Here is a 17,789-nt window from a genome sequence, read left to right as displayed (position 1 = left end):
CCACTGTATGATTTAAAACTGGGCGCCTAGTTGCTTTTTGTTATGTGCTGTGTTGATATATTTCTTCATAATTACTATGTAATATTAAAAATGTCAATATAAAAAATTGACAGCAAAAATAGCCAAATTAGTTGAACTAGTTTGGCTGATAAATAGCTAAAAACACGTGAATCCTATTCTTTCGCGGGGGTTGGGACATGTATGTTTCATAGCGCACGATCTCTCCAGACAAAAAATAAATTAAAAAGTAGTATTCCAACTTAGCTTTTAAAACATTCTGGACCATATCAAAAAGATAAATATATCGGAAATATCGGCCTTAATTCAACCGATACCGATACATGGCCGATACCGAAAAAATGGCCGATATTGCCGATACCGATACCCGATACCGATACATCGGTACATCTCTACTATCGATATGTGTCTGATTTGCAAAGTACAGTACTGAAATTGCAATACTGTGAGCTAATTCGTTACAGTGAAATACTGTCCGAAAATGAAAACAGTATCATTCCTCAGTATTATTTTTTCACCATCTACTTTTTGAATTGCCAATCGGGTCCTTCTGAAGTATGCGCACCAAGATGGCGCACAACCTGAACTCAGGTTGTGTTCCAGATTAGGGTTCAGGATATGCGACGTCTTGGTGCGCATACTCCAGGAGTACCGCCAATCGTACCCAAGAATAGGAAGCAAATTGTGTCTTGAATTTTTCGCAAATAAATTAGAATCGTAAAATCGTGACCAACCTGTTGACTGTACAGAATTAAAACGAAAGATCCGCCTTGTTATTTGGCGCGCGCAAGATGATTAGCTAAGGTTGCAAGTTATACGAAAATAAGGTAATATTTTGGGTTACTTACAAGTACTTTCAAATAGTTATGTATTCTAACAATTACAATTTGCCTATGAGGGAGTTTTAATTTGTTCGGCATATGGCGCGACGTACCGCACATCGAGTTAAATTCGGAATCCGATAACAATTATACAAACTCTCGGGTGATCAGGAAAACCTTGCAAAGGAGGGTTGTGTAACAGAGGGGATTGGGACAAGTTGTCTACCTTACATCCACCTCGACTATGCAATATCAATTACGGCTTACAGACATTTCGGCTCACAGAAATTTTAAACCAAACGTTCCGGCCCACGCAAGCTTTAGTGCAGAGATACGTTTATAAACAACGCGGGATGCGACAGAAAACGAGGATCGATCATCATTAAAGTATCTCATTTTATTAATATTCATCATTTCGCCATATAATATATTGTATAATTGCCATATAATTAATAAATAGGGGCAAACTTAGAAGTTCCAACACAAACGAAACCAGATTTCTGACACGTACATCCCATATAAAACCTACATGTAGTTTTGTAGTTCTAGGACCTAGAATGCCTCCTTATACTCAAACACAACTACGAAAAATGTAATATTGATATTTTATCGTTTTATTCAGCACACGAAACAAGAGTGCAAAAATATAATAACTTTAAATCAAAACAAACTGGCTTCAAACATTGCATTTTTAGCCTGCACCAATAAAACAACTATTTTTTCTGGCTATAAAATAAACAAGTTTCCACTGAAGAAAAAAAAGTTTTTTAGGTGCTCAAAACTAGGACTTCTTTAATATTGCATACCAACAAATATCTTAATTTCGTACCAAGACAAAATCTAAAAAAAAAATTGCAAAATTGAATAGGGAGAGCAACATATGAGCACCTTTAGCCAAACTATAAAGGGAGTGGATCTGAAATATGATTTAGATCTAATATATTATGTGATCAGGAACTAATAAAGTAGCTAATTTTTTTTTACAAAATGGATAAATAACATATTATATTAATCCATATCTTTGCTTTTGCGCTGATGGATCGGTTTCCAAATATTGCGAAGAGCAAATATGACTATTCAAGTAATGCAGGAGTCTTGCTGCACAGTGCAAAATCCTTGACTGGACTGAATCAAATATAATATACTCAGTGACAAATGTTGTTGTTCAATATAATCTTATTTCAGAGGACAACATGGAATAAAAAAATAATTACTAAATAAATTATGATTGTGCCAAGAGTGAAAATAATGCGGCAACTTGTTCAGCAGCGAGAAAACAGAATAAATAAAATGAATCTACAAATCTAAGTATCACAGTAATAATCTCTTTTAGCTTAGTGTAATTAAGTAACATTAAATCAGTGAAAATTCCAATAACTCTCAATGCGATGGCCCAATTCATCGGCTCTCGACCAGTAGGTCACGGCCCACACTAGCATTTTCAAGTGGGCCATAAACTTATTAGAAATGGACAGAGTTATTGAGAAAAAGTTAAATTTGATCGTTAGTGTTATAGTAACGAATGATGACGTTTTTTTCAGTGGTAATTCTCATTTAACTTTAAATTTAGTCTCCATTTTTGCTCATAGAATTTTTGTTTTCCTCGTATATTTCCCCTTGCACGATAAAGTTAATGGGTCGGAGAAGTTTTGTGCAACAAAAGTGGGCCACAAGAGAAAAAACGGCTGAGAACCACTGGCCTAATCTTAACGGGCTAAAATGTTCGACTCAAGTATGTCCGCATCGTGCAGGTTATATTCTTCATTCATAGACAAGCTATGCCTATGACAAACCAAACACTGTAGCTTCATATGTGTGAGTGGCAATTTGTATACATCCTTGTTCACATCTCATTAAAATTTAGCCTATGATTTTGTACTGTAAATAAAATAACTGCCTCCACACCGGTAAACAGAACAGTAAAACTATGTGTTTGTGAAAGCACCAGCGAAATGTGAATTGTAAAATATGAAATGAATAACAAATGTGTATATCTAAAGTTTCAAATTGTGTGAACTAGTATGCGAGGCAGAATTGTGATACCACTGTTTAATGAATGAAATACTAAATTACAGAGCTAATAAAATTTATAGAAATATTAATTTTCCTACAGAGGTAGTAGGTGATTTTCCGCGGCATGTAACAGCATTTGTATATTTTTATTTTATGCTTCTTTTTGTATATGAAAGTTCTATGAGCAGTACAGGCTTGACGACAATATATAGAGCACGATGGGACCTAGTATGTGTATGCGCACCAAGATTACGCACAACCTGAACTCAGGTTGTGTACCAGGGGAGGGTTCAGGTTGTGCGACATCTTGGTGCGCATACTTCAGGAGTACCGTACGTATGTTTCACTGAAACGTTTGCCAATGTAAAGGAATGCCTGATTAATTGATCATGTTTATTCCCATTACGAAATTTCCAAATTGTGTCAAGCATTTTATTTCAGTAAACTACTGAACAGCTAAGTACCCAATCGAAAATTTCATGCAGAACTGTTTTTTCAAAACAATTCTGAATTTCATTACAATGAATAATTTTGAAAGTACATCATATTCATTTATAGTCAAATGAAAGCTATTCAGAAATGTAGCCATTCCAAATGATCATTTGGTGAAACGCTTTCCCATTGCACTAAGTTATTTATAAATATTGCTATGCAAAGCCCTTATTGCATTAGCTACCAACTCACTAGACCAAATTTGGCAAATATCGAATAGCGTTTTCCCTCAAAATCTCGCTCTAAAAATTTCTCACTCATTGCCACTCTCTTCAATTCATTTAGAATATATAATATAAAATTCCTGAGACAGATGAAGCGAGCAGCAACATAAGTTGATAAAAAGTGATCCATGTTGTAAAATCATCTTTGTATTGTTGGACGGGATTTCTGAAAAAATAAAATACTGTTGAATTGTCAAATAATGGAACTTAGGTTGCAGTTCGGAATGCTGCATATTAGTGATGCATAAACCACATAAACATATATATCAGATTTCACCCAATATTTCTAAATGAATAAAACGGCAAAAAAGTAATGACTGCAGCCGTGAAAATTAAGCAAATCTGAAAGATTATGATTCTATTTAAAAAAAGTCGTTGAATTTAGCAGATATTGGCGAGCGAATTGAAAAAGGTTACCCACACCTGTACTATAACATTCTCGTTTGAAATATTGATCATTTTCAAGTATGATAATATCTGATTTGATAACATTAAATAAAATACAATTGTATCAAAGTATTTGTTTATTATTATATCAACATACAATACTCCCAGGCCTTCTTCTTGCTTTAACAACAACTGTTGTCGCTTGTCTTGCCAACACATCTTCAGCACTTTGTCGAAATTTTTGTTTTCTGAAAATACATATATTGCATGATAAAAAATTTAGACAATTTTTATTCAATAGGTATACCTTGCCACAGATTTATTGAAATTCCGGTACTCCCGTAGTGTGTGTCCCAGATTAGAGTTAGGCCATAATTTTATTCCGATTTTCCTTTTTTTAGTTCAATTACAAAATCGAGGACTGTCTGTGTTATCCAAGTGAATATACCCCTGCTCATGAACTTCAGTCCCTTTACACAACTTGATGTAAAATAGGCGAACAAAATTAGTTATCTCCATATTTGGTACACACACTTCTGGAGCGCCCACAATAGGACTTCTATCCAACTTTAGTTATCAATAGTGAACGTGAAACTAATAAATAACGAGGACTGTTAGAAAAATTCATTCACTTACTCTTCTTTTAAATATCTATTAATTTCAATTTTCCAAATTCCGTGGAAATCGAGACAAAAACTTTGCCATAGTGAAAAGAAATCTTTAGGTTCAACAGCTTTTGAAGAAGACTTAGATTTGATGCAAAAGAATTCAACAGCATCTCGAAAACTGCAAAATAATTTTTCAAGTTCGATAAAAAATTACAGTTCACTATAAGCAGTAACCAATTGATTGCCAATAACATATAATTAGATTACAAATTATGAAGCGACATAAACATACTTCAAGAAACTGTCTGTGACATGAAGAGAGAGAGTTTATTTTATTTGCCAAACCAAGAAAACACAAAATAAGCAGACAAATATATAAATTATAAATAAAAACGCTTTCAGTATGATATGGTTGGAAGACAACGATATGCCCTTTGGGGTCATCATAGTCAGTTGCCACCCAATACAAGTTGATAGGTATTAGAATCATTCCCTCTAAACAAATGTTGCTGCTTGTCTCATCTGTTCTCAAGAATTTTCATTTTTGAATACTCTTTTTCAAGAGGGGTGGAGTGTCAATGAGTTATAAATGTATTGAGAACAACGCAATAGATTCAAATTTAGTCAATGTAACAGCTGGTACACTAAGCTCTACATGGTCACAAATATGGGGCCATATTCACAACGCGATGTAAGTACTTCTACTTGGCGTGGCACAACCTTTTTTGCATATGTTACACCTAACCCCCACCTAACTACGTCACGACGGCCTCGCAGTAATGTAATAAGGCCCTCCTAACTATACTAACTGTCATCCAAGACACGCAGACGATTACCCAAAATCAAGCAAGCTATTTCTCTGGTTTTCACGTCGTAACAATCCCGATAGTGGAGAGATCGCTGGCGTTAGTGAGTTCATTATTGTTGGCGAAGATGCCATTTCGTCGATCGTAGCTATACTTTGGCAAGCTCTTTGACGTAATTGTGACATGATTTTTGAATGGCATAGCCAAGTGGGGGTTGGGAATAACATATGAAAAAATATTTGTGCCAAGCTAAATAGAAGTACTTACGTTGTTTAATGAACATGCACCCAAATATGGACTATAAAACAGCTTTTATTATTGTATTTGAAATTGTGCTGCTATTGCACACTACCAGAATAATAACAATATATTGACTGCTAGACTGATCAGGACTTGAACCTATGGTTTTTTGCATTTGCATTGAGAATATTTGTAGACAATTATTTATTCCGGATAAAAACTTCCGAATAGCCCAAATTTTTCAGTGATTTACAACGCATTTACAATCTTATTTTATTCTACAAAAGTTGTACTTTACTGGCGTAAAATTTAATTTAAATTATTTTGAATAGTTCATAGATACCTCTTCTGTGCTTTATCATATTCAGCTTCATCTTTCTCAATACTCGTATAAGCTGTTAGAGAAACAAAATAATAACAGTTAGGAAAAAGAATTCATATATGTCCCCGAATCGCTATTTGAATGGCGTCCTAGGTGGAGCGCGTTGCAGAAACATTTTTAAATGATGAAATAACCAAGACATTAATATGATTGTGAATAGTCCAACAAATTTTTCACAATGTTCAAAATAAAAATTTAAAAAATAACGTCAAATCAAAATCTGTACCCAATTACCCATACTATCAAATCCCAAGCCCACCCCCTCACCCAAGGGTTGGACAAGAAATGCCAAATCTTAAAAATTTCTGTCCTCCCAAGACCCAAACTAGAGTAGCCTGTTACCTATCAGCGGGCAAGGTAAATATGAACGAAGTTTGAATTCTACCAATTACTATATTAATCAAGCGGCAAACATTGCATGATGACTCAAATTTTTCAGTGTGTACATAAAGTATTTTTTATGTAAAATTAAAAATACGATATTTTACCATTTTCAAGAAAAGTTTCCATGATAGATTTAAAAGGTTGAGAATGCTTCTTTGATTTTTTGATGACATCAGACACACGCTTCTCACAATCTGTAGAGTGAAAAGAATTATCAATCTAAGGTAAGTTTGTAAGTACATTGATGAAAAAATTCGAACAATCATGAACAACACTGATGTAAAATTTCACTGCATGTAATACAAATTTAAGCTTTAGGTAGAAAGCATATTCTAGCTTTGTCAGGAATTTTACCTAAATTTTTCTCTATTACTGATATGAAGTATTGACGATATCCTGTTAGTCAAGCATACTTGTAAGAATAGACACAAACAACTAAAGTGAAACAAATGATAGACAGTTTGTCAAACGTCCCACAACACAACTCAAAATATACATTCACGAAAATATTCAATTCAATGAAAAAATATATTGTATAAAATGTGATATGAACTATTGTTTGAAGGTAACGGCAGAAAACAAAATATTTACCTTTCAAACCTTTTCTTATTCTTCTCAACTCTTTGGTAATATCACTGAAATTAACTTGCGATGCAAGAACTATACTTTGGAATGTTGGAACAGGACATTCTCTCTGTAGGACCTCAACATCCTATGCAAAAAAATAAGTTCAGTTATTTTCTATACCACAGCATCAAAGCCTTAAATTATCTTGAATAAAGGCAAGAATGGGAGTCCTAGTACGAGTTTTTATTGATATATTTTCAAACTCCCCGGAAGGCGGAGTAAAGTCAAAACTCTACAAAATTTTTAGACAACTGATGAAGATTGATAATCCAAGTCAAAGTTTCCAACAGAAAGTCAAAACTCATAATAAAGCATTGTTCGCAAATAATTAAAAAGGCATACACATAAGTTTTCTCATTGACATATTTGAAACCAAAATTTCTGTCAACCCAAAGAAGGCTTTTTAGACACATTGCCTTCAATTTATCCAAATGATTATTTGTCAATTGAAAGTATTCCCAATTATTTTTCTAGATTCAAACATTTAAAATATCGAATATAATCAATTTTAGAAAAAAAACCTGTCTAGTGACTAAATAAAATCCCAAAATACCTTGTCATATGTCCTTATGTATGCCCATGCAATGTAATTCAATAAACTGAAACTGGTACCATCTTTAACACCTTTCACATCTTTTAATTTTGATAAAATCTCAAGTTGAAATCCATCAGCTTGTCCACGAGTTCGATTGCCTTGAAAACAGAAAAAAAGAAAATCAAATATATCAAGCCAAACATACTGAAACGTAAAATTGAAATAGAAAAGAATTTTTTTTCAAAGAAGTTCTTATTTTTATAAATCATATTTTTAAGGAAATTTGTCATTAAAAAAAATTGATAAATTTCCAAACCTCCATTAAGATAATTTCCGACACTCAAAACAAGACCAAGTATTCGAAGTACAGTGTTTGAATCTTGAAGTTCCTGTGAATAAAACATAAAACAATTTTTGTGTTAAAATCTTTAGTTTTGTATAGCGTATTGCCTTCGCGGGATTGTCAACGCTCCATTTTCCCCATTCAAGCATAAAATCTGAATCCGAAAGTTTTTTTTTTCTCGAAATATATATGAAAAATCCTTTATCATAGTTTATCATTATGCCTAATTAAACAAAGCCACACCAGAAATCAACTGATATTTGAATACGATCAAAATTATTAAAACTGTTATTGCTATTGACTGTTTGTAGTTTTACGATAACAAAAAACAAGCATATTTAACTGCAGTTCAAATTTTAATATTTGTTCAAACTCAATTCTTTACCTAACCATACATGCAAACTTACATTCAATGCAGTTTTTATGTTCGTTAATTCCTTCTGTACGCCTTGTATATCTTCGTTGAAACTTGTTCGAAATGTAATGCAAAACATTCGATCTTCAAAATTATCGATTTCATATAAACTGTATAAAAATCTGAAAATGAAGTCAAAATTAATTGAATCAGTTGTGAGAAGAAGATGACAATTTGAGGAAAATCCTGATCAAGCTCCAAGAAATGTAAATTATAATAACCAAAACTTCACCGAAAAGAAGGTTTATTTTTAAATTGCATGCATATTTTTAATGAGCGTCAGGTTTGTCAGAAATTTAGACTTCAATATCATCACCATAATAAGTCAAAAATTGTGACTCTGGGGAGATCGAAAATGCAATTTTGATGCCAACCGTAATAGAAATAAAAAACATGCCAAATCAGATTTTATACCCTTGGAAGAACATATTGCCATCCTTTGTATAATATTATACTGAGCGAACTTCAGGCGCTTAACTAAGGCCAGAATTTATAACGCAAAAATGATATAATACAAGATAGAAATAGATTACGTATTTTCTATTTTTAAAGAAAACTTACTTTTCTGGTTTATCTAATCCTTGTTTTTCTTCTTCTTTTTTATTTTTCTGACTTTCCAGATGTGATTTAATACTTTTCAATTCATCACTGCTGGCTCTCTTGAATAAGAAAGTAACATAAAAATAGTTGACAAAAAAGAAAATCGACAAGCTCATGAGGTAATCATGAGAATATCATTGAAAATGATTGTTGTTCCAAAATGATCTTCTTTAATAGACTCGGAATTATTTGTAGACTTAGAATTAATTTTTTTCGCCTAAAGTCACCGAAATTATGGAATGGACCAGAATTTACCAAACTGGGCCTTCGCCCTTCTTGTGCCAAAAGTGTCCGGAGTATTTGAATCATAGTAGTTTGAAAAACACTGGCCTATTTCGCATACATAGGAATGCTTTCATCTGAACAAACAGTTTGAAATGAATTCCTTGATAAAAGAAGACACATGAGACAAATCTGGCCCTCTAGTTACCTCACATTGGAACATAAGTTTTGGACAAAGTTTACATTTTAAAAAAAAAAACATTTCATTTTTTGAAACTTACCAAATTATAAATGGATATCATGCTTTCTTCATCTACGGTTGTAATATCGAGATTCAATATGGCTAAAGATAAGGAAACATTATTAATACACCATAAAATTAGTTTAAAAACATCATAGAAATTGATATCACCTGGCTTGTGATCGTGACAATATGGTAGTTTGGTTGGTTCAATGGCTGTCACTCACATTCTATCAGCCATTCATTTTTATTCCTGGGCAATAGTATTCTTTTTACGTGGCAAAAAGCGATGAAAGAAAATGCTCTACTTACCATTTTGTAAGTCTGTCATTTCAACATGTAAACTTGATAAAAATATGCCAACAGCTTGAGAACGTTTACCTTCAAGAATTTTCGCTGGATTAATCTAAAAACATATTTTTAAAAATAATAAATATGAAAAACACTTAAGTTTCCTTTAAAGAAATAAAATGAATAAAACATTTCAAACATATATGTCACACAAAAACTCTCATTCATATTGGATTAGCTAGTGTTCTTCAACTGGGACCATCCAGGAGATGAAATATTACTTTATATTTGATGGGCCCCTGCGCTTACAAATCAATTGTTTGGGATATATAAACAGTCGAAAAAATTTCGCCGTGCCGAGTGGGTCGAGATGAAAAAGTGCGTTATACGAACATACACAGCGTAATCAGTGATACAGTAGCAAGTATATTCCTAATCCTTAGCATATGACTAATAACTGCCGTGTTGAATATTTGACTATCGTAAACATACCTTTTTTTTCTTTTCCGTCATTAAATCACTTAATGCTTTTGATTTTTTCACAGTTGTTGTTTTGCAGAATGTTGATTCCATTTCATCTGTGTTTATTGCAGCGTCTTCAATCTTTGCCCAAACAGATCTTTATAAAAAAAAAGGAGGATGGATTTTAGATGGTAATGGGAGATGAATTTCGAAAAGTATGAAACAATAATCACAGATAGCAGCAATGCAAATATAAATAATATATTTCTCAGTAGTTCAAGCAAGTTCAAAAGTTAACCCGTCCAAGCAATTTTTAGTGCTGAAATTCATACTGTTAGTGCAATTTTTTAAAGCAAAGTCACTCCAATGAAAGTTGAATATTAACGGTAAAACAAAAATGATGAAGGTGATGAACAAAAACAAAGCAAGTGCTAGAGATAGATATAAATCTATTAATGAACATATCAGACGCTATATCACAGTTGACAAATCATGAAAAATGTCAATGCCTTCAGGTCAAAATAATAACTAATAATAATAAATAATAAATTTTACAAAGCAATCTTGAAAAAAAAATATATGACAAGCAATCTCGTTAACAAACAAAATCTTATTCAGTTAGAACTTGCTGGTAATTTAGTAGCTTAATCAACAATATTTTTTACGGGAGAAGTAGAAAGACCTTTGTTGAACGTAGTCTGGTACAACATAATAAAATGAGAAAAACTTCAGATTTTTAAATCAAGAAAATATCAAAACAAATTGATGCTATTCTGAAAATTTTCTGCAATTATATACAAAATAGTTATCCAAAATTATATTTATAGGCCTATTCAATATTTATGATACTGCAAAACAAAATGTTTTTGTGGTGTTCCACCTCTATCTTTAAAGTTCTTTAATAACTTGCCAAGCATTCCCTAAGCAACACACAGTATTTTCATGCAAAATAAGAGGCTTTCACTGATACAATTCAGTATGCACCAAGTACAACAATACAACTTGATCTAACAGAAAAAAACCATACATTAGAACCAACACCGGCCATAACGTCAAGGATCGATAATGTTCCTCTGCTCGTATCCTCGTGCATTTATATCGTGCAGGACTAAATCATTCATGCAATTAATGATCATCAAACTATTAACGCTACAACTCTATTCCTAATTTACCTATTATTTGGCAGTTCCTTTTTAGGAATTTGAATTCTTTTCCAGTACAGTGGTTTCATTGGTTTCTTCGGTTCAACAGGAGCTCGTTTAGGTGCTGAAAATGTTAACAACATATAGTTACAAAATTTTGAATTAGGAAAATTGGGTGATAAAATGAGGATATTAAGATGGGACCTAAAAACAGCGGCGTAGCCAGGGATTTCAAGGGGGGGGGGGTTGAAATTTATACTTGCCAAGTTACATCGTGAAAGAAAGCGGGTCCGGCCGAGTCTGAGTGTCTAAAAAGCGTTTCAAGTTACAACAAATGGCCATGAATAATACAGAAGAATTTTTTTTCTCACGTTTCAAAAGTGGGAGTTACGAGTTATTGAAATGGCAGCTATTATTTTTTATTACTAATAAAAATAGTTTATATCTAAATTTCAAAAAAATTTTCATCTCGCTTGGCTTTCCAGGCCATTCTCTAATCAACAAAACAAAAGTTATTGAGAACTAACTAAGAACTAAGAATTAATTTTAAAAACTAACTTACAATCTTCTTTGATGGTTGTAAGGCCGCATGGAAGAGGGGGCGGTGGTGGTACCCCGCTCAAGGGTGGGGGAGGGGGTGGTGGAATTCCGGGAGGAGGGGGTGGTGGGGGAGGAATTCCTGGAGGCGGGGGAGGGGGTGGTGGTGGTGGCGGCGGCGGGGGTGCACTAATCGGCGGAGGGGGAACATTTTCCTTTGGAAGGCTTATCTGAGAAGGAGGCAGGAGTGACTCTTTTTCAATATCAACTTGAATTCCCTGAAAAAGGTTGAGCATAAAATTCAATTCAAATACAAATTATGTTTTTGCGCCTGTAGATCTGTTACGTAACAACAGAGGTGGATACTACATTCTGCAATTTCGTAATATGCAGTTTATTCATCTGCTTGGCTGAGTTTAGCAAACATGAGTAACTTTTTTAGTATTTCAAAGGAAAGTCAGGCAGATATGAGGAAGACAAGTCAACATTGCCGTTACTCTTTACATGTTTACAAACTTTAAGAAGCATAAAATTCACATTAACGATCACAAAATTGAGTTCTATTTAGAGGAAGCAGCAGCAATTTTTTCAGTGTAACTGCGTTGTGCTCAATAGTTTTTTCCCTGATAATTTGGTGCCGCGCGAACAAAAAGTTTGAAAACCATTGAACTATAATAAGTAAATTTTATATGCTGAATACAAATAATATTGTTCATTTTACTTATCATAAAACAAACCTTCGTCAGCCTCAGTTGAGCTACATGTTGTGTTTGCGTCGATACATCATTTTTATCTGCATTTAATTTTGCTTTCAATTCAGCATTTTCTTGTTTCAAGATGTTTGAATCCTGTTGCATGGACTCGATCTGGTTTAAAAAACAATACTTTCAAAAAATATCACAATGACGAACTATTCCGAGTTTATTTTAATTGAATTACTCGGGGACATGTCAAAGCGGTTATCAACTCCCGTCAAATTACATGTGATGTTAAAGTTTGCAACTCAATATACTCACTTCTTGAGTGTACTCCTCGTTCATTTCATAAATATTTGTCTCATATTCTTTCTAAAGGAAACAAAAAAATATGCATTTCACATATGAAAAGTTACAGCTGTAAATCGACATTATTAAATTAACTACTCACTGTTATTTTATACAACTCATCACTGTGGTTTTTTTTCAAATCCATCAGTATCTGTTGATGTTCTGTTGAAAACAAAATAAAATTTTTAGGATCGTTAACGCAAAATCGTAACCCCACGGATTTGGGTTCTCCCCACACAGATCTGATGCCAACAAACACTTACAAGGAATCTTTATTATCATTGCCTACAACTCTAGTACAGGTTTACATCTGGGCAGGGGAAAAATAGAGGGAATTGGTGAAATAAACTATATTATAATAATATCATATATGAAGATATCTAATCAAGATTTTTAATTGACAATTCGGTTACCCACAATCTCTAGTTCAAATCGCATCAAAAAACTAGCAAAATGACAATGAATTACATTGTAAATGCTTCGTCAAAATCAAATTTATAACATTTTATTTCATTTACAAATTATAAAATAACTGACAAATATGAAAAACACTTCATGCAAAACTATCGATGATGGATAACACGTATCTTGAAGTTTCTTGCATAATATGATTCTATATTATTATATCAATAACAAGAGAGCACTTCTTGAATATATAAACATGAAGGTCACGCATTAGTACTGGTACGGTTCCCCGCAGGTATTGGCGGATAAAAATACAGAGATAGTCGAACAATTTGGAATAAAAAAGAATTCCTCTTAATAAAAATAAAACAGCAAAATAATGCAAAGGTCCACTTCATGTCAAATATCCTTACTAACAAGTTATTTGCTATATAATAAACTAATGCTATGCTACTATAATATAGTAATTCCATACTAAATGAATCAGTCATAACATCAAGAGGCTCATGACCAATATAAATGATGAAAAAACAATTTTGATAAATCAGGGTATTTAACTTAACAACCAATTAGAGAAACTCATAAAACATTAGATTAAAAACAATATTTACATATTACTTTAAAAGCATTATAAAATAACTATTTAATGATTCAGAAATTTGACTTGAAATTTCTGATGACACATTACAAATGGTAAATCATGTTGCCAGATAATATCGGTCAAATTATTTTTGATCATATATGAAGCAAGTATAATACATCTGTAGATAATACTTAGCAAGATATTATTCTGGCAACACTGAAAACAAAATGAGAGATGATGGTATCAGATCTTACCAGTGATATTATCTGGACAAATGAATAATAAAAATAAATTGAAGTATAAAACGGATTTGGAGAAGAATTTGACAAATTTTCATACAAAATATTCCACGGCAGGCGTTTGGCATCTGATGGATGGTGTATTAAATCAGTGTATGTTCAAAAAATTGTCAGAAACAAATTTTTCGAAAAATTGTTAAAATAATAATAATAGATACAAAATGTGTACTCATACTGGTATCGCTTTTCAAATAAAATTTTTATAAGTGCCAAAAATTAAAAGTTATAAACTTATAATGTGTGATGCACAGATTTTACAGTATTTTTGTTAAAGAACTTCGTAACTAATTCAGTTCGATATAACTATGTCTATATAAATCAGGACACAATCACATATATTACCTGCTTCCGTATATTTGAGTCCATGAGCATCATCTTCCTGTGGTTTGGGTGGAGGCCAAACTGATGTGAGCTTCTTATTTGCACTGTTGCCACCTTTTTGAACAATACCATTCATTTTTATTCGAGACAATTTATTTGCTACAGAAGACATGAACATTATATTGTTAATAAGAAAAAATGGAGAGAATAAAACAATTTTCTGACTTTTTTTCATTAGTATTTTCAACTAATATTATAAATTGAATATTAAATCAGCATTTATTTGTAGAAAACCTAGAATCATTTCATCTCAGATTAACAAATGAAAAATCAAATAACTTCTAATCTACACAAACAAAACTAAATTCAGATTGTAAATAGAGTTAGTATTACACAGAATACATGCTCAAATTGATTGAATATTTATTTCTAAGGTATAGCAATTCTTGGATTAAAGAATAATTTAAAATAGCTTCATTGAATATTTTTCATTTCAGAATTTTAACAGTACATCATCTAAACAAGTTTGGTTCAAATTTTGAAAACGACAAAAAACGCAACAAATCATTTTTTATAATTTTGCTGCTGAACCCACAAGAACTTCTAAATTTTATTTGTTTTACACGACCAGATTTAAAACAAAATATATAATCCATAGTTGTAAATATTATATTAGATTGTATTCAACCTTGCTAAGAACCTAAATTTTTATACCCTTATAAAGCTTTTTTATTACATATTAATCTATTTAGATTTTATTCAGACATACAAATCCTTCAACTTTCTCAAATTAAATCTTCTTTGTTTCATGTCAGGTATACAATGCTAAACTGTAAAAAGCCAAATCCTAGATAGAGCAAGTTAATTCAACACGAACAACGAGAGGCGTATAATTTTGTCTCAAAACTCACAATTAGTTCATACAATTATACACAATCTTAAGTAACGAGTTATATACAATCAGGTATGATTTGTACATGAATATTATAATGAAATTGATGTTATCCATGGCCAAACTTGATAAAAGTCACAATATTTACGATGATAGCCTGAAGAAATGGTGTAAATATTTTTTCGGCAAATTTAAAAAACAAACAAATAATTTTTTTATCTAAAATACAGAGGTTACTTCCGTTAATTATCTCAAGAATAAAATTAAGCTGGATTATATTTATTAAATACCAGTGGATAATATATTATTGCGCTTTAAACTGCAAGAAACCTACACAAAAGTTAGAAATGAATCCATACCATTATTGCTACTATTTATTAACATACATGATATATCATTATCCCTGTCATTACCACAATTAAAATTTAAATATTCAGAAAAAATTTGAAAAATTCCATGTCTGCGGCTATTCCCTGGTATTCTGAATAAAACTTTTAATACTCTTATCTGTATGATTTCAGACTCATTTTGATGAAGTTTTTATTACGTCATACATATGATGTTTTAAACTTTCACTCTATTTTATTGTCCTGCTAGCGCTAGGTGAACTGTACCATTTTTTTAATAATGGAAGGACTGAAATCTTTAAGTTTGGCATCGTCTACCAGTTCCACGCTATATCAAGTTTTTTGTGGTTTTTCACAATTTTTGCACATTTTAGAATGGTTTTTAACCTCTTTGGAACGTTTTTGCAGGGTTTATGGTGGTTTTCACAATTTTTGCACGTTTCAGCAAGATTTTTTACTTATTTTGAACGTATTTGCAAGGTTCGTGTTAGTTTTCCACTGTTTTAGTAAGGTTTTGGGACGTTTTTCATGTTTTTGATGGTTTTTCATTTTCTATGCGCGTTTTAGCAAGGTTTCAGCGTTTCAGCAAGTTTTTTCATGGTTTTTGCACGTTCATTAAGTAAGATTTGGTGGTGGGCATGAGTTTTGAACAAGAGATTTTTAACATGAGATGCCAACATATTAATGTTTTACGCTTGAACCGCTATGGCATCGCCATACAATCCATAATGCGTCTACCAAAGTATGTTCTATTTAGGAAGAATCGGTGGAGAGACGTTCATGAGCATTGCGTAAAAAATTGAAATAACAAAGTAGAACAATATAAAAAGACATACTTGCAGGACTACCTGCTGAACTATCAATGTTCACTGATGTATCGATATTCTTGGATTCATCACCATTCTGCGATCTAGTAGACCATAAAGTTGGAGTGAAAAATAGTTTTCTAGGTTTTTGTGTTGGTGATTGGTTTGGATCTTGTGGACTGGTAAAGTCTAGAGCTGCGATCGGATGAAGATATTTTTCTGACGACTCAGTCTTATTCGAAATATCTTCTGATTGGCCAGCATTTTCTGTAGAAAATGACAAAAAATAAGTTATCGAATACTATCTATATATTATCAATGCCTAATAGTGTCAATGTCAAATTTTGAAATGCCATGACTGATGGGTGACAAATAGACCAATACAGATCCAGATTGCAATGTGAGAAGCATTTTAATATGATATTTAGACTGCTTTAATATATTTGTAATATTTTTGCAAGTTGTAATGAATAAACAACCCAATTTCAAATTATATTCATTTTTAGCAACAACTATTAGTTGTATTTAGTTTTGTTATCATCGCATATTTTTCTTATAATCTCATGTTTTCTTGTGGCTACTAGTCAGGTATATCATTCACATCAGCGGTTCCCAAACTTTTTTCTCGCGACCCAAATTTATTATTTCCATTATTGGAATTATATGTGAAAAACATAAGAGCTTTGTTGGAATTTTAGTCAAACAGCAATTACACATTACGCAATAATAGAAATAACAAGTTCTGTTAACATCCATAATGATTTAAATTTTGAAATTTGATGAATCAATAATTGACATATCTCTGGATTGAGTCATAAAAGAATCAATAATGAAATACCGGTAATAAAAATATATCTCAGGTTTTCTTAAAGCAAAATTTCAATCTTTTCAAATTTAGTGTTATTTATATGGCACTTGAAAACATCCTTTATTAATAATGAACATAAAATATAATTACCGGAAGAATTTGCTTCATTTGATTTTCTAAATTGGCTATCAACAGCAGGAGCAGTCGTTGGACTGACTTCCACTTGTCTTACTGCAAAATCTCTGTATGTCTGGGTTTTCTTCGGACCAGCACTGGCGTTGTTGGATGTCAATCGACTCAACGCTCCCCAGGTATAAATTTGAGTGGGCTGATAAAAAGAGAATTTGTTTTATGTGGTTATAACATGCTACCATATAGAATTATGCATCATGTCTTCTCTGAACAAGGCACAATATAAGTAGTGATATAGGTTGAAAGCACTATAATCTCTCAGTTTCAAATTTTTTCTTCCCTTTGCAAATCAATGGGACA

The 17,789-nt window shown here is 32.3% G+C and overlaps 1 protein-coding gene across 2 annotated transcripts in view; it reads right to left on the bottom strand.

Moving 5' to 3' along the window:
* Nucleotides 1–1,432: 1,432 nt before the first annotated feature.
* The window catches only part of LOC120333482 (uncharacterized), a 26,510-nt gene continuing 10,153 nt past the window's right edge, over nucleotides 1,433–17,789 (bottom strand). The window contains exons 10-30 of one of the 2 annotated variants that reach the window (XM_078116802.1): nucleotides 17,448–17,625; nucleotides 16,520–16,756; nucleotides 14,466–14,558; nucleotides 12,937–12,998; nucleotides 12,807–12,857; nucleotides 12,528–12,656; nucleotides 11,816–12,068; nucleotides 11,284–11,377; nucleotides 10,142–10,268; nucleotides 9,671–9,764; nucleotides 9,399–9,460; nucleotides 8,857–8,954; nucleotides 8,288–8,417; nucleotides 7,854–7,926; nucleotides 7,556–7,695; nucleotides 6,967–7,087; nucleotides 6,480–6,569; nucleotides 5,953–6,004; nucleotides 4,592–4,741; nucleotides 4,113–4,203; nucleotides 1,433–3,734 (exon numbers count right to left, since the gene is read on the bottom strand). In XM_078116802.1, the coding sequence (XP_077972928.1) occupies nucleotides 3,708–3,734; nucleotides 4,113–4,203; nucleotides 4,592–4,741; nucleotides 5,953–6,004; nucleotides 6,480–6,569; nucleotides 6,967–7,087; nucleotides 7,556–7,695; nucleotides 7,854–7,926; nucleotides 8,288–8,417; nucleotides 8,857–8,954; nucleotides 9,399–9,460; nucleotides 9,671–9,764; nucleotides 10,142–10,268; nucleotides 11,284–11,377; nucleotides 11,816–12,068; nucleotides 12,528–12,656; nucleotides 12,807–12,857; nucleotides 12,937–12,998; nucleotides 14,466–14,558; nucleotides 16,520–16,756; nucleotides 17,448–17,625 (2,352 nt within the window). In that variant the 3' untranslated portion in view covers nucleotides 1,433–3,707. The remainder of the gene's footprint in view (nucleotides 3,735–4,112; nucleotides 4,204–4,591; nucleotides 4,742–5,952; nucleotides 6,005–6,479; nucleotides 6,570–6,966; nucleotides 7,088–7,555; nucleotides 7,696–7,853; nucleotides 7,927–8,287; nucleotides 8,418–8,856; nucleotides 8,955–9,398; nucleotides 9,461–9,670; nucleotides 9,765–10,141; nucleotides 10,269–11,283; nucleotides 11,378–11,815; nucleotides 12,069–12,527; nucleotides 12,657–12,806; nucleotides 12,858–12,936; nucleotides 12,999–14,465; nucleotides 14,559–16,519; nucleotides 16,757–17,447; nucleotides 17,626–17,789) is intronic. The other variant, XM_078116803.1, reaches the window with a different exon arrangement.

The sequence above is a fragment of the Styela clava genome, chromosome 10, assembly GCF_964204865.1.
Source record: "Styela clava chromosome 10, kaStyClav1.hap1.2, whole genome shotgun sequence".
In the NCBI taxonomy this organism is placed as follows: domain Eukaryota; kingdom Metazoa; phylum Chordata; class Ascidiacea; order Stolidobranchia; family Styelidae; genus Styela; species Styela clava.
The sequence above is the reverse complement of the archived record's forward strand: the minus strand, read 5'-3'. Positions and strand labels throughout refer to the sequence as shown.